Source organism: Pygocentrus nattereri, chromosome 13, assembly GCF_015220715.1.
Source record: "Pygocentrus nattereri isolate fPygNat1 chromosome 13, fPygNat1.pri, whole genome shotgun sequence".
Lineage (NCBI taxonomy): Eukaryota > Metazoa > Chordata > Actinopteri > Characiformes > Serrasalmidae > Pygocentrus > Pygocentrus nattereri.
The window spans coordinates 490,001-504,327 of NC_051223.1; the positions used below are offsets into that span (position 1 = coordinate 490,001).

Here is a 14,327-nt window from a genome sequence, read left to right on the forward strand (position 1 = left end):
TGATCCCTGCAGTGGAGACTGGAGTACGGGAGGGTTGCGTCACTCCTGCCAACCCACAAAAAGGGGGAAGGGGGGCGGGACCAATAGAAATGCTCCAAATTTGCTCGGAATAAAGCCTCTGGGTCTGAACTTGCATTGCAAGTAAATGTTTTAAGTAAACTTTTCATATTAGAGATCCTTGTTTTCCTTTGGACAGCAATATGTGTGTGTGTGTGTGTGTGTGTGTGTGTGTGTGTGTGTGTGTGTGTGTGTGTGTGTGTGTGTGTTAGATTTTTTTATCCCCTCTCATGTTTCTGCAGCTTGCACTGTTTAAAGGGGAATTCCACTTAAATTTTCAAAATTCCTGCATAACCAGGTGGTTAATGGATGTATTTAATGCCTTAACTACCTCAAAAAAATGATTACATGAAATGGTTTGCAATATGCTGCCTGACACCAGAGACGATAACTTTGATAATATTTTGGCACGAGGTCCATGAAGGGCATTCTGAGGTCAAATTTACGTCTGCTTTAACATTATAAACCTTATATTATATTATGATTATTTTGGACAGTAAATAAAATATCTGTATCTTTATTGTGGACATTGTGACCCCTGGTTCCTATCACCACCACTGTAAAGTATTTGTGAGTTTCTTTACAGTGCACCATTTTACATAAAAACAGAATTATTATGGAGAAATTTAAATTTAAAGAAGTTTGTAAATCAATGTGATTGAATTGAGGTGGAGAAAGAGAGGCAGTAGGGATCAGAGCCAATGCCAAAGCAAAGCTAATTTATAGTAAGTTATAGACAAATTCCATGATAATTCAGTGGTTGAGAGGAAAATAAAGTCTTTCAGTGGTTTGATGTGAAAAAGTACGGTGTAGAGAAACTTACCGCGTTTCCCCGTTGGCGGTGAAATCAGCCAGGGATTACAGTATCTACAGTGCAAATATAGCTATTTTATTTACTGTCCAAAATTAACCTACACAAGTGTTTGTACGAAATGTTGATATGATAGTTGTAAATCTGGAAAATCAGGACTGATTTGCCTGACAATGCCCTGCATGTACCTCTCCACCTTTAACGGATTTTGAACATACGTATTCGGCCAGAACTCTCAGGCATCAGGCAGCATATTCATAACATATGAACAGCATATTCATAACCATTTCATGTAATAACTTTCTGAGGTTTAGCTTTTAGAGGAATTAAACTCTTTAGATGTCTTTATCACCACCACTGCGAACAGTTCTGACTTACTTTGTTCTAGAGAAACTTACCATTTTTCGTCAAACCTCCCCGAATGACCATCTGTACGTGTTTAGAGACATAATTATGCAGAAAATCTGAAAAATCCCCTTTGAAAGGTGGTGGGTAGAAGGTAAGGGTTAAGTGGTGCAGTGGAGAGACGGGCAGAAAAATGAGGAATGGTGAAAGAGAGAGACCGATATAGAGACAAAGGGGGGGTCCATCTGACATCTGTCCTGCTCCTCACCTGTTTCCCTCTCTCACTCCGACACGCACACAGTCATCCATGCAGTAAAGAGTGAGGAGGAGGCTCTGAAAGGCTGTCAGAGTGATTAAAAACGCAGCAGGCTCGGTGAATCATTTTTGGTTTGAGTCCACATTACGCAACGGCCGTCTGTTAGCCAGCGTGGCGTAAGCTGCTGCTACTGCTACTGCTATAGGGCATTTCAGTGCATGTGCAACAGGAGGAAGAGGAGGGTTCCCTCTGTTTGTTACCTTACCTCCACTCTGCACGTTGCTTCATTAGTCTACATTCAGAAGGCAGTGGTAATATACAGCGTAGGTTAGAACAGGGTTCCCAAAATGTTTTCACACTAGCACCCATGCTTGTCCTGAGACTGACCAGATCTATGAGTGAAATAAGACAAACTGAATTCGGCAAACGACTTACAATTGAGTCATTTTACACAGGTAGGCAAGGGGAGCTTAAGGAGCCTTTTCCAAGGACTCTTATTGGTACTGTGTAGGGTGCTGCCCAGATGAGGGATCAAACCCCAGTAGTACAGCATAGACGGCAGAGGTGTTACCCACTACACTAACCAACCACCAATAGCTCCAAAAATGGTGCTGTCAGCAAAAGGATTCTTCTGTTGTTGTTGTTGTTGTTGTTGTTGTTGTTGTTGTTGTTCAATGTCAAGCTTATAACAGCAGAACAGTTATTTTTGGTGCTAAATAGGACCATCTAGAGCACATTCTCGTTCTTTATCTGAAACTTCACCCATGCAAATGGTTTATTGAGTGTTCACGGTTCTATATGGAACCATTGCCTTTTCTAAGGAACCTTTTGAAGCACATATTTTTTAATATGCCTACCCTATTACATAGTGAGATGAATGGAAAAATAATAAAATAACCATGGCAAATGCTCAGCATGGTGATGTTTGAGTGTCTTAGCACCATGATGTCCAATACCATCGCCAGACTTGCTGAGTCGTAGGGTGGCTTAAGTTACACAGAAGCTTCAACAATTAAAGATAACCTTTTTAGAGTATTTCGTGTGTCTGCCCTCCACCTTTATTACAGCTTTTCAAGACACTTGCTTTCAGTTTTTAAAAGAAATCTATAAGGATAGTTTTCCTCACCTTCAAAGTTCAGGCTTAGAAGTTGGTTTCATTGTCCGCCTCTTGTGATCAGGTAATTGTCATTGTTCTGCGATCACCAGCAGCTTCATTGATTGGTCAGCGTGTTCTTACTGGCAGTTCTGACTTTCAGATTTCATGATAGCAAAGACAAAAAAAGCCCTCGGAAAAAAAAGGCATAGGATCCCTCGTGACCCTCGTGACCCTCGCGACCCTCGCTCCGCACCCTTTGTTTTAACACCCACCAGGTTAGGAGACATACAGGAAGCATTTTTATGATGGAGCACAGTGCAGCTAACCATTATTTCTGTAATTGATTAACCCGTCATCTAGGCTTTGCGGATCGGTGAGCAGTGACCGTTGCGCTGGAAGAACCAGCGGTTCTGCTCGATAGTCATCTATGGCAGCCCTTCAGTGACTGTGCCCACGTCTTAGTGACACATAAGATCAGAACACAGCGGGTTGTATATGGCTCCACCACAAACGGTGCTCACAACATTAATGGTGTCCAGCTGTCTGTTGAAGTCTGAAGGTGTCCAGCATGAATGACCCTGACCATTGTAATTATTAAGACTGTACATCGTCAGTAGAGGCTGCAGAAAAACAAAGGGAATGAGTTATTTGGGTTTCACAAGTTGCTGCCAGCCTCAAATTCTTTTCAGCTTTTTGAAGACTACAGGCCAAAATAACTTCTGGCCGTCAGTGTTTCATTTAATGTGTCCCCCCGCAAAGAGCACTTTCTTTTCACTCTGTCTGAAAATATGAACGTTGCAGTGTTGCTGGGAATTCACGCCTCATTTCTTTCTTCTTTTCTTGCAAAACCTCCACGTTCATCCAGCTACAAACATGTGTGTTTGCTCTACTGCAGGCTGTGATTAACTCTCCAGGAACGCCGTCTCTCTCTCTCTCTCTCTCTCCCTCTCCCCCTCTCTCTCTCTCTCTCTCTCTCTCTCTCTCGCTCTCTCTCTCTCTCTCTCTCTCTCTCTCTCTCGCTCTCTCTCTGTCTCTCTCTCTCTATCTCTCTCTGTCTCTCTCTCGCTCTCTCTCTCTCTCTCTCTCTCTCTCTCTCTCTCTCTCTCTCTCGCTCTCTCTCTCTCTCTCTCTCTCTCTCTCTCTCTCTCTCTCTCTCTCTCTCTCTCTCTCTCTCTCTCTCTGTCCCCTGATGATATGTATCTTTCTGGGGGGATTCCCCAAAGTCCCACTGTAACCATTGTACAGCTGTGAGACACAGCACAGCTCCCTGAAACTCAGCAAGTTCATGCCAGCTTTGTAAACTTGGCTCAGATGTTGCGTCTTAAACAAACTGCCCCCCCCCCCCCCCCCCAACACTAGAAATAAAGCTGGTGGGAAAAAGGAGCTTCTTTAAAATTGTCAGTGGAAAAACTCTTGAGCCTAAGGCCGTGTTGTTCTGCTAATAAGCCCTTGTCCTCTGTCCTGTTTTAGGTGTATGTGGAGTTTGATGACCTGGAGTGGGAGAAGCGCGAGTGGGTGAAGGTGTACGAAGACTTCCGGATCTTTCTGTTGGAGCAGCAACTCGTCTGGGCCAAGAGGAAGGAGGGCTCACAGCTGCAGACGACCCGTGCCAAGCAGATCCAGTGGCCCGCTCTGGTGAGTCTATTCTTCCTGTTGCGCTCGCTCAGTTATGGGTGCACAACGTGGCAAAAATATATCACGAGACCGTGTTTTCATGCCATGTAGCCCGATACTTAGTTTTTCTGAGACACAACAGAAAGACTATGAAACCGTTTAGTTCAGTAGGTAAGCATTTATTTAAAAAAACAAACAATTAAACAATAAAAAATCCACCCCTTCAGAATTTAGACCTGGTTAGTATAATCCCCTTTTGCAAATAAACCACTTTGAAATTTTTTTAATTTAATTTCATATATTAACAATATCTGTAGAATCTAAAAGCATTTTCAGACACAATATATTATGGGTTAGGGTGCAATATTTTTGCATTAAAGAAAGCTTCTAAATGCTAAACAGTGAAATTAATATAGTCATATTCAAAAGTTTGGGTACACATGGTCAAACGACATTGATTTTCCAAGTAAAAATAAGTAAACATCCTCTACAGAGAACTTGTCTGTGCATTTTAGTGCAATATTACTGTTTATTTGCTGAATTTAACAAATAATAGACATGCAACCTTGGTAAGAGCTATGTCATCTTTTTATTATTTGTTTTTCCCCAGTTTATTAAACTTGGCAAATAAGTAGACATTGTGTAATACGATGTGCACATACATGCCATATTCATCACCTTATATTACTCATTATAACTTAAAATCAACATAATGCCACTTGACCAGGGATTGTCCAAACTTTTGCATACAACTTTACAAACCCTAGAGTATTAAAGTTATTGGCACTAAAAATGCTGTGGAAGTGGTCGTTTTATATCATATCAGTATCTATTAAGTGCATTCTCACTGCTGAGGAAATTTGTTGAATAACCGCCCCCCCACCCCACCCCCCCACCCCCCCCCACTGCTATCCTCTTTTATTCTCTCCTTTGTTTTGTCTCTTTTACTGTTGCCTTTAAGGTTTAGTTCAAGAAAGGAGCTTCTACACACATGCAAATAAAACCTGCTGCGGTCCGTCACTTCTCACAGGCGTGGAATCTACGGTCTGTTACTGCAGTTCAGTGTTGAGTGGTTAAAATAGCTGGACTTTGTATCCTGACTTGTGAGCTGAGCTCACTTATTCCCAAAGTCCCTTTTAAGTTTTACTGGCTTGTGGAAATGAACTCTGGTGGAGCACCACCTGTCGCTATAGACTTAGTTACACAAGAGTTATTGTTGACCGAAAGTTCAACTTCCAGCCTGGTATCAGACGAGCTTTTACTCTTTTGAGCTGTACAGAGGCGTTAAATAAACAAAGTTTTCCAGTCATCTCCTGTTTTACACAGTTTAATATTTTTTTCCTCACACGCTTTGTGATCTGCAGATTTCAGTTCGTGCTAATGAGCCGAGAAGTTGGATCTGGTGTGTTTGGTGTTTGACAGATGAAATAGGATTTAAAATGTTTAAGACTTTTATACTTTAGTTAATAATTAGGTTGAAAGGAATTCTACAGAGCTTCTGAAACCTACAGTGAGGCATTTTTATCAGACCGTTGGTGGTATATAAATAATTGTGATTGACAGTTTTATTGTTCTTGTTGTTTATTGTATGCAGCTATAAGTAAAAGCCTAATGTTAGAAATGTTTGATTCCTAGCTGGCGATATTTAAGGCCTCAGCACACTTCGCGTGTCAGCGAGAGTCGCCTGGCTTTGGCGAACAATATGACACAACTGCGGAGAAAACAGACAACCACAGACGTTGCATAGAGGCTTTGCTCACCATGTAGTGCGCATGGCAACCGAGCGAACTCTGGTCAAAAACACTGTTCAACAAAGCCTGTGATTGGTCAGTAAAAAGACCAGGCTGTGAAACAAAGACGACAACTTTGAAGAACTTTGTTTCACAAGACGTATGCAAGGCACTTCGGCAGCGACACAAGTATTTCACAGTTAAACGCACGTTTGTTAAATAAATAAAGTCCTTATAAAATGTAAGATGTTAAGCCTGTGAATCGGTAGTACTAACTAGTGGGAAGCACAAGCTTTTTGCAGCATTCATGCAGCATTTTGACTCCCATGTCGCCTTTCTGTGATGCTTTCTAGTGACGGAACTTGTATCACAATGTTACTTGCAGTAGTGGAGTTTATGCAAGTGGTAGTGTAGTGTAAGCTTCACGAAGATGCTTTCTGTATAATTTCTATTCATAATTTCTCGCTTGATGCCTAGATTTACATTAAATGCCTCACAACATTGCCAGCACACCGACAGCTCATTGCTGTCTGTTAGCATTTAGCTGTGAGGACTGGCGGTCATTATCTTTTTCCTTCAGTGTAGCCTTCTTAAAAGAAATTTACACTGAAGGAAAATTAAATGTCTGTACTTTACAGCAGCGCTATGTAAGAATTTTTTGAATAATTTGAGAAGTAAAATAAGGCATCAATGCGCTGTTGTGACATAATAATTAAAAGTCAAGATTTGATGAGTCGGATCTCGCAGAAGCTTTTTGGACCACGTCATGCGTCTTTACATGGTAACGTCACACACACAAGCTCAGGAAGAAGGTCCTCAACGCAAAGCTGACATTATATTGATGAAGATATGATGACAATACTAGAGACATCACTTACATCCTCGTTCTATTTGACCTGTCTTTCAGCACGCTTGCAGTTATCAGATTTATCTGCTCAGAGAAGAAATCTGAAGCGCAGTCCACATTACAAAATGTTCTTCTGCACGTTATCTGCAATTACACATTTTGTCCAGAGAGGTCTCCAAATCCCCAAATCTAACATAGTGCAACTTTAACTGATGTCTACACAACAAAAAAACAGGCACTCGTTTTTAAAATAGCATTTGTTTACAGCTATAGGTGAAAGGGACACTGGCTATTTAAATCTGTATCTTTACATGTATTTGTACACAACCCAGAGTCGTTTCTGAAATGACTTCATGCCTTCCTGCCTCAGAATATTGTTGGAGTCGGCAGCATTTTTTAATGCCAGTGCCTTTGCTGTTGCATTTGCAGACACGTGCCTAGTAGCGTGCAAAGCTGCAGCTGTGCAGGCCTTTTCACCAATCACAAAAGCTTGGGAAAGAAGTGGGAAGCCTTTTTTGTTGCGTGTTGGGCTGCCGTGACATAATATGGGGTTTTGAGGTCTTTTCGCTTGTATCAGTGACTCGCATCTGACAATAATGTCATTATTTGTTCGGAGGGTTTGTAGGCCCTGCTGAGCAGTTTGGGAAAATAACAGAGGGTGTGATGGCAGCTGAAAGAGACATGACGGAGGGGCTGAGTGTGTGTGTGTGTGTGAGAGAGAGAGAGAGAGAGAGAGAGAGAGAGAGAGAGAGAGAGAGAGAGAGAGAGAGAGAGAGACACAGAGAGGCTGTAAAATGTTAAACAGTGCTCAGATGAACGGCGCGTTGCTGAGGAAATGTGCGCGCTGTTTTGATTATGTAACACTGTGCAGCACAGCGCCATCTGGCCCAGGCACAGGAGATAAGAGTTCAAAGAGACACCGTATTCGAACACACAAGCATAACAGCGACAACCCACCATGTGTCATCATCCACCTTTCCCCTAGACAGCATGCGTCTGGGCTGTAAACCCCTCGTTGTGTAAGCATTGATATTTTTGTCCTCTATTGGTACAAATTCATAACAAACAAACAAAAAGAGCTTATCTGATATTTATTCAATGTGATGTTTATAGTCCTTCTTTCAAGGGGTTTAGAAGATATTTTAATACCCAGCAGTGCGTCTCCTTTCTAAATCAACATGCTGCGTTTGAATTGGTTGTATTATCTCTCGTTTTTCCCCCTGTAATGTGCCGTTTAACTGCAGAGAGATAATCTTATCTGCCGTGAAAGGCAACAGCCCGGTGGACAATGAGCCAGTGTTATCCTGGGTCACTTCTGAATGGATGCTGATCATAGCGAAAGCAAATTGAGCTGTCAGTAGTAGGGTGTGACCGAAATGAACATTTCATTCCTTTAACCGATCATTTGTGTTTGTTTTATACTTCAAATAAGCAACAGAAGCTCAGTCCTGAGTAATGTTAATGCTGTAGCTCTGGGGGCGGAGCTCCTTCTTTGCAGTTTTGGTTTCTGTAAAATTATTTCTCATTTTTCTTTGTGGCTTCTCATAAATAATCCTGTGTTTGTTATTCTGTTGCTAAATTTTAGATATGACCTTTTTTGTTGTTTTAACCATGTGATCCCGTCGGCAAAGCTTTACTGTTTTGTTGGTAGATTGCAACTTTGAATCCCAGCAATATTGTGAGCAGAAATCTGTAATTATCAGCAGTAATTCCAGTGATACTGATAACATGACCATGACCTTCAATATTAGGGTTAGTCAATATTAATATATATAATTGATAATATATCAATATAAAAGACAATATTCTCAGCCAAGTAATATATCTCTGTCACTGTCTTGCTGTGACCTCTGTCTTGTCCATTGTTAAATGACCGCTCCAAACACCATGACTTTGAGACAACGCTCTAAATGTACACCTGGCTTTGAAAGATCCATTCAAAACTTCTCAAACTTCAGCAAATCGAGTGGAATTTTTAATCAGCTGGGAATGGAGTATGTCCGTCTTGTATTTCACACAGTAGTTCCTCGTTTTACGTGTGTGCTTTTGAGTGAGAGACGTGCGTTTGCGTCTGATTTACGAATGAAATTGACACAGAAAGCCTAGTCAAGTCAGTGTGAAGGGGAAATAAGTGTTTTAGTGAAAGTGTTGAAGGCAGGGACGTGAGCTCAGATAGCCTGAGCGATCCTTCAGGTCCTTGTACGCTAATGCTGATAGTATCTCTGGACTGCACTCCTCTGTAAAGCTGTATCGTCGTCACCGTATCTCACTAAACAGCGATTACCTACAGTGCACATACATCTGTGCTGCTGTCTAGCCTTAGGAATATCAGTGTTTCCTTTATTTCTCTCTTAGTCTCTCTCTCTCTCTCTGTCTCTCTCTCTCTTTCTCTCTCTCTCTCTTTCTCTGTCTCTCTCTCTCTCTGTCTCTCTCTCTCTCTCTTTCTCTCTCTCTTCTCTCTCTCTCTCTCTCTCTCTCTCTCTCTCTCTCTCTCTTTCTCTGTCTCTCTCTTTCTCTGTCTCTCTCTCTCTCTGTCTCTCTCTCTCTCTCTTTCTCTCTCCCTCCTCTCTCTCCCTCTCATTCTCTCTCCCTCCTCTCTCTCTTTCTCTCTCTCTTCTCTGTCTCTCTCTCTCTCTCTCTCTCTCTCTCTCTCTATCTCTTTCTCTCTCTCTCTCTTTCTCTGTCTCTCTCTCTCTCTGTCTCTCTCTCTGTCTCTCTCTCTCTCTCTCTCTCTCTTCTCTCTCTTTCTCTTTCTCTCTCTCTCTTTCTCTGTCTCTCTCTCTCTCTCTCTCTGTCTCTCTCTCTCTCTCTCTCTCTCTCTCTGTCTCTCTCTCTCTCTCTCTCTTTCTCTGTCTCTCTCTCTCTCTTTCTCTTTCTCTCTCTCTCTTTCTCTGTCTCTCTCTGTCTCTCTCTCTCGCTCTCTTTCTCTGTCTCTCTCTCTCTCTCTCTCTCTCTCTTTCTCTCTCTCTCTCTCTCTCTCTCTCTCTGTCTCTCTCTCTCTCTCTTTATCACTCTATTCTCTCTCTCTCTCTCTCTCTCTCTCTGTCTCTCTCTCTCTCTTTCTCTCTCTCTTCTCTCTCTCTCTCTCTCTCTCTGTCTCTCTCTCTCTTTCTCTGTCTCTCTCTCTCTTTCTCTTTCTCTCTCTCTCTTTCTCTGTCTCTCTCTCTCTCTGTCTCTTTCTCTCTCTCTCTCTCTCTTCTCTCTCTTTCTCTTTCTCTCTCTCTCTCTTTCTCTGTCTCTCTCTCTCTGTCTCTCTCTCTCTCTCTCTCTCTGTCTCTCTCTCTCTCTCTCTCTCTCTCTCTGTCTCTCTCTCTCTCTCTCTGTCTCTCTCTCTCTCTCTCTCTCTCTCTCTGTCTCTCTCTCTCTCTCTCTCTCTCTCTCTCTCTTTCTCTGTCTCTCTCTCTCTCTTTCTCTTTCTCTCTCTCTCTTTCTCTGTCTCTCTCTCTCTCTCTCTTTCTCTTTCTCTCTCTCTCTCTCTCTCTCTCTCTCTCTCTCTCTCTTTCTCTCTCTCTCTCTCTCTTTCTCTCTCTCTCTCTCTCTCTCTCTCTTTCTCTCTCTCTCTCTCTCTCTCTCTCTTTCTCTTTCTCTCTCTCTCTCTCTCTCTCTCTCTCTCTCTCTCTCTCTCTCTTTCGCTTTCTCTCTCTCTCTTTCTCTGTCTCTCTCTCTCTCTTCTCTCCCTTGCACACTTTCATTCAGAGCTTGATTATTTATGGCTGCTGTTTCAGGAGAATGCAGACTTTTATTGCTGCTCAATTGCCCTTACTCAGCACCTCTCCTCTCTGTCCTCTCCTGCACGCGTTTGCCTTTGTCTCTGCTGGCCCTTTGATATACGTGTCCCTCCGATACTGAAGTGGCCGATTGTTCCGGTCCCCCTGGCCCTGACAACACGCACCACATCTATTGACAGAAAGTGACCTGGGAATTGCAGGCAGGGAACGAGCTCGGCCGTCATTCTCCTCAGGCCCCATTAAAGGGCTTTAGCCTTTGGCGGGCTTCAGTCCTCCCTCTCCTCCTCCAGTTCTCCTGTTCATCACATCTTCATTTCGCTCTTTAAGGATATACATTTGTTAGATTTTCCCCTGTTCTTCAGTGGTCAGGACTCCGTGGACCCTCACAGAGCAGGTACTGTTTGGGTGGTGGATCATTCTCAGCTGCAGTAGCACTGATGTGGTGGTGGTGTTTTAGTGTGTGTTGTGCTGGTACGAGTGGATCAGACACAGCAGTGCTGCTGGAGTTTTTAAACAAGTTTTTAAACATGTGTCCACTTACTGTCCACTCAATTACCTTGTTGGTTTGTAAAATCAGAGACAGCAGCTCATGTGTGTCAGCATAGTTTCTGACCTTCATCAGTGGTCACAGGATGCTGGCCATTGGACACTGTTGGCTGGTTATTTTTGATTGGTGGTCTGTTCTCAGTCCAGCAGTGACACTAAGGTGTTTAAAAATTCCAGCAGCACTGCTGTGTCTGATCCACTCAGACCGGCGCAACACACACTAACACACCACCACCACCACGTCAGTTTTACTGCAGTGCTGAGAATGATTTCCCTTCCAATGTAACTGGCAGGTTTGCCCACACACACACACACACACACACACACACACACACACACACACACGTTGACAGGCATTTTTTCATAGTAGGCACTTGTCATAGTAACGGGGGTTCTACTGATTTTTAATAATTTCCTCGTTGAGATGTAAAATGCATTGTATAGGAACTTACTGACTTGAACCAGGTGACACTGTGTGACGCATGATTAGTCATTTTATTTCCTGTCCAGAATGACCAGAGAACCTCCATGTGTTTTTATATGTAATGTTGATAGTGGTAAAGTAATGGTAACAGTGGCTCTCCACCATGAATGGGTTTTAAAAGCACATTTTAGCCCAAAACCTTCTTGAATAAGTTTTACAAAGCAATTCCTAAAATATTAAGAAACATATTCCTGACCATTTCATGTAATAACTTTGTGTGGTAGCTTTTAGAGTGTGTCTAACATTTTGAATTGGTTTCCCCGCCACTGTGACTCAGCAAGTTTCTCTAGAAGGACACATCTGTTATTTAATGTAGCTATATTCGATATACTATATTTCCAAAAGTTTTCACTCCCCCATCCAGATCACTGAGTTCAGGTGTTCCAGTCTCTTCCACAGCCACAGGTGTATAAAGCCGAGCCCCTAGGCCTGCAGACTGCTTCTACAGACATTAGTGAAAGAATGGGTCGCTCTCAGGAGCTCAGTGAATTCCAGCGTGGTGCCGTGATCGGACGCCACCTGTGCAGCAAGTCCAGTCGTGAAATTTCCTCACTACTAAATATTCCACAGTCCACTGTCAGTGGGATTATAACAAAGTGGAAGCGTTTGGGAACAACAGCAGCTCAGCCACGAAGTGGTCGGCCACGTAAAATGACAGAGCGGTCAGCGGATGCTGAGGGGCATAGTGCACAGAGGTCACCGACTTTCTGCAGAGTCAATCACTACAGACCTCCAAACTTCATGTGGCCTTCAGATCAGCTCAAGAACAGCGTAGAGAGCTTCATGGAGTGGGTTTCCATGGTCGAGCAGCTGCATCCAAACCTTACATCACCAAGCGCAATGCAAAGCGTGGAATGCAGTGGTGTAAAGCGCCGCCACTGGACTCTAGAGCAGTGGAGACGTGTTCTCTGGAGTGACCAATCACGCTTCTCCATCTGGAAATCCGATGGACGAGTCTGGGTTTGGACGGTTGCCAGGAGACGGTACTTGTCTGACTGCATTGTGCCGAGTGTAAAGTTTGGTGGAGGGGGGATCATGGTGCTTTTCAGGAGTTGAGCTTGGCCCCTTAGTTCCAGTGAAAGGAGCTCTTAAATCTCTTGGTGCTGAAGCTTTTGGACAATTTCACGCTCCCAACTTTGTGGGAACAGTTTGGGGACGGCCCCTTCCTGTTCCAACATGACTGCCCACCAGTGCACAAAGCAGGTCCATAAAGATGTGGATGAGCCAGTTTGGTGTGGAAGAACTTGACTGGCCTGCACAGAGTCCTGACCTCAACCCCATAGAACACCTTTGGGATGAATTAGAGTGGAGACTGTGAGTCAGGCCTTCTCGCCCAACATCAGTGTCTGACCTCACAAATGTGCTTCTGGAAGAACGGTCAGAAATTCCCATAAACACTCCTAACCCTTGTGGAAAGCCTTCCCAGAAGAGCTGAAGCTGTTATAGCTGCAAAGGGTGGGCCGACATATTAAACCCTATGGATTAAGAATGGGACGTCACTCAAGTTCATATGCGTGTGAAGCCAGACGGCCGAATACTTTTGGAAATATAGCATATAGCACCTACAGTACTAATCTTTCTGGACATGTATGTTTTTGACATCTGTTTTATGTTATGAAAATGTGTTTCAGAACCAAGCATTTTCAGAATTGGTCATTTGTTCTATACTTTGAAACACTGATATAATTGTGACCCACCTAACTTGGGTGACTCACTGATTGTTGCCATGGGCAATGCACAGTTCCTGTCTACATAGCAGCTTTTAGACACACACACACACACACACACACACACACACACACACACACACACACACACACACACACACACACACACACACACACACACACACTCACTCTCTCCAGTGCACCCCATGCGTGGTTCACATGGTCCCACCATAGTGGCTGTTGGATTAAGCACACCGCACCGCATGTCTGTCTGCTATGAGAGATGAAATTACTCCTGTGAGGAACAATGTGCCTGTTTATAATCTTCAAAGCCGCGGCGTGAAAACCCATTATTTGCGTCAGCCGGCGTGGGTGACGTTAATGGAAGGCTGTGTTTTGGGATGATTGTTATCATGCAGACTGAAAGGGAGTTCTAGTGTGGTGGACATGAATAGAAAATCTCTTTTTTTCCATCCCTTTTTCTTCATTGTTGAAACATCAAGCATATAACTGCGTCAAGTGCATTATGAGCACATTAAAAAGTAAAAAAGTAAAACTTTCTCACAAATTACATATCATTGGGCAATTTAATTGAATGAACCAGTTGAATTTAATCAGGCCAGTTATGTCTATTGTTTACGGCTCAGTCTTAAACTGAATCTCTTGAACAGAATTTGAAAACTCTGCGTCGTCACCTTAATGCGGTCTGTGGATGCGGTGCCACACTATTGCAGTACGTTATTGCAGTAAAGCTTTCTGAGCGTACGGTGGATGTCACATCTTAAAGATCCCTGCATGAGTCAGCGAAACAGAATAAAATTAGTCCTGCTTAATAGGGTTTTCCAGAGCAAAGGATGTGAAATGTTAGTCAGTGTACTCATATTATTCTTCACTACTGATCCGGTTTTGTCTCTTCTAACTCATCAAATGTTTGAACAAAAGAATATTGTAACACTTATCTGTGTCTTCAAATATCATGATGTATTTTTGCCATAACAATGGTATTGTGTAAAATCTTTACCTATTTTATAGAAAACACCCTTGTTCATTTGGAAATCTGTGTAGGCATGAACACAAACTCGGCAGTAACGTGATGGGATGTGAAATGAAAGCAGTTTAAGTGTCATTGTAGTTATTGTAGAGACA

At 42.9% G+C, this 14,327-nt stretch overlaps 1 protein-coding gene across 2 annotated transcripts in view; it reads left to right on the top strand.

Annotated features, from left to right (window-relative positions):
• jmjd1cb (jumonji domain containing 1Cb) overlaps window positions 1-14,327 on the top strand; it is a 186,675-nt gene that overhangs the window by 66,553 nt on the left and 105,795 nt on the right. For both annotated transcript variants that reach the window (XM_037544211.1, XM_037544212.1), the window contains exon 2: window positions 4,036-4,200. In XM_037544211.1, the coding sequence (XP_037400108.1) occupies window positions 4,036-4,200 (165 nt within the window). The remainder of the gene's footprint in view (window positions 1-4,035; window positions 4,201-14,327) is intronic.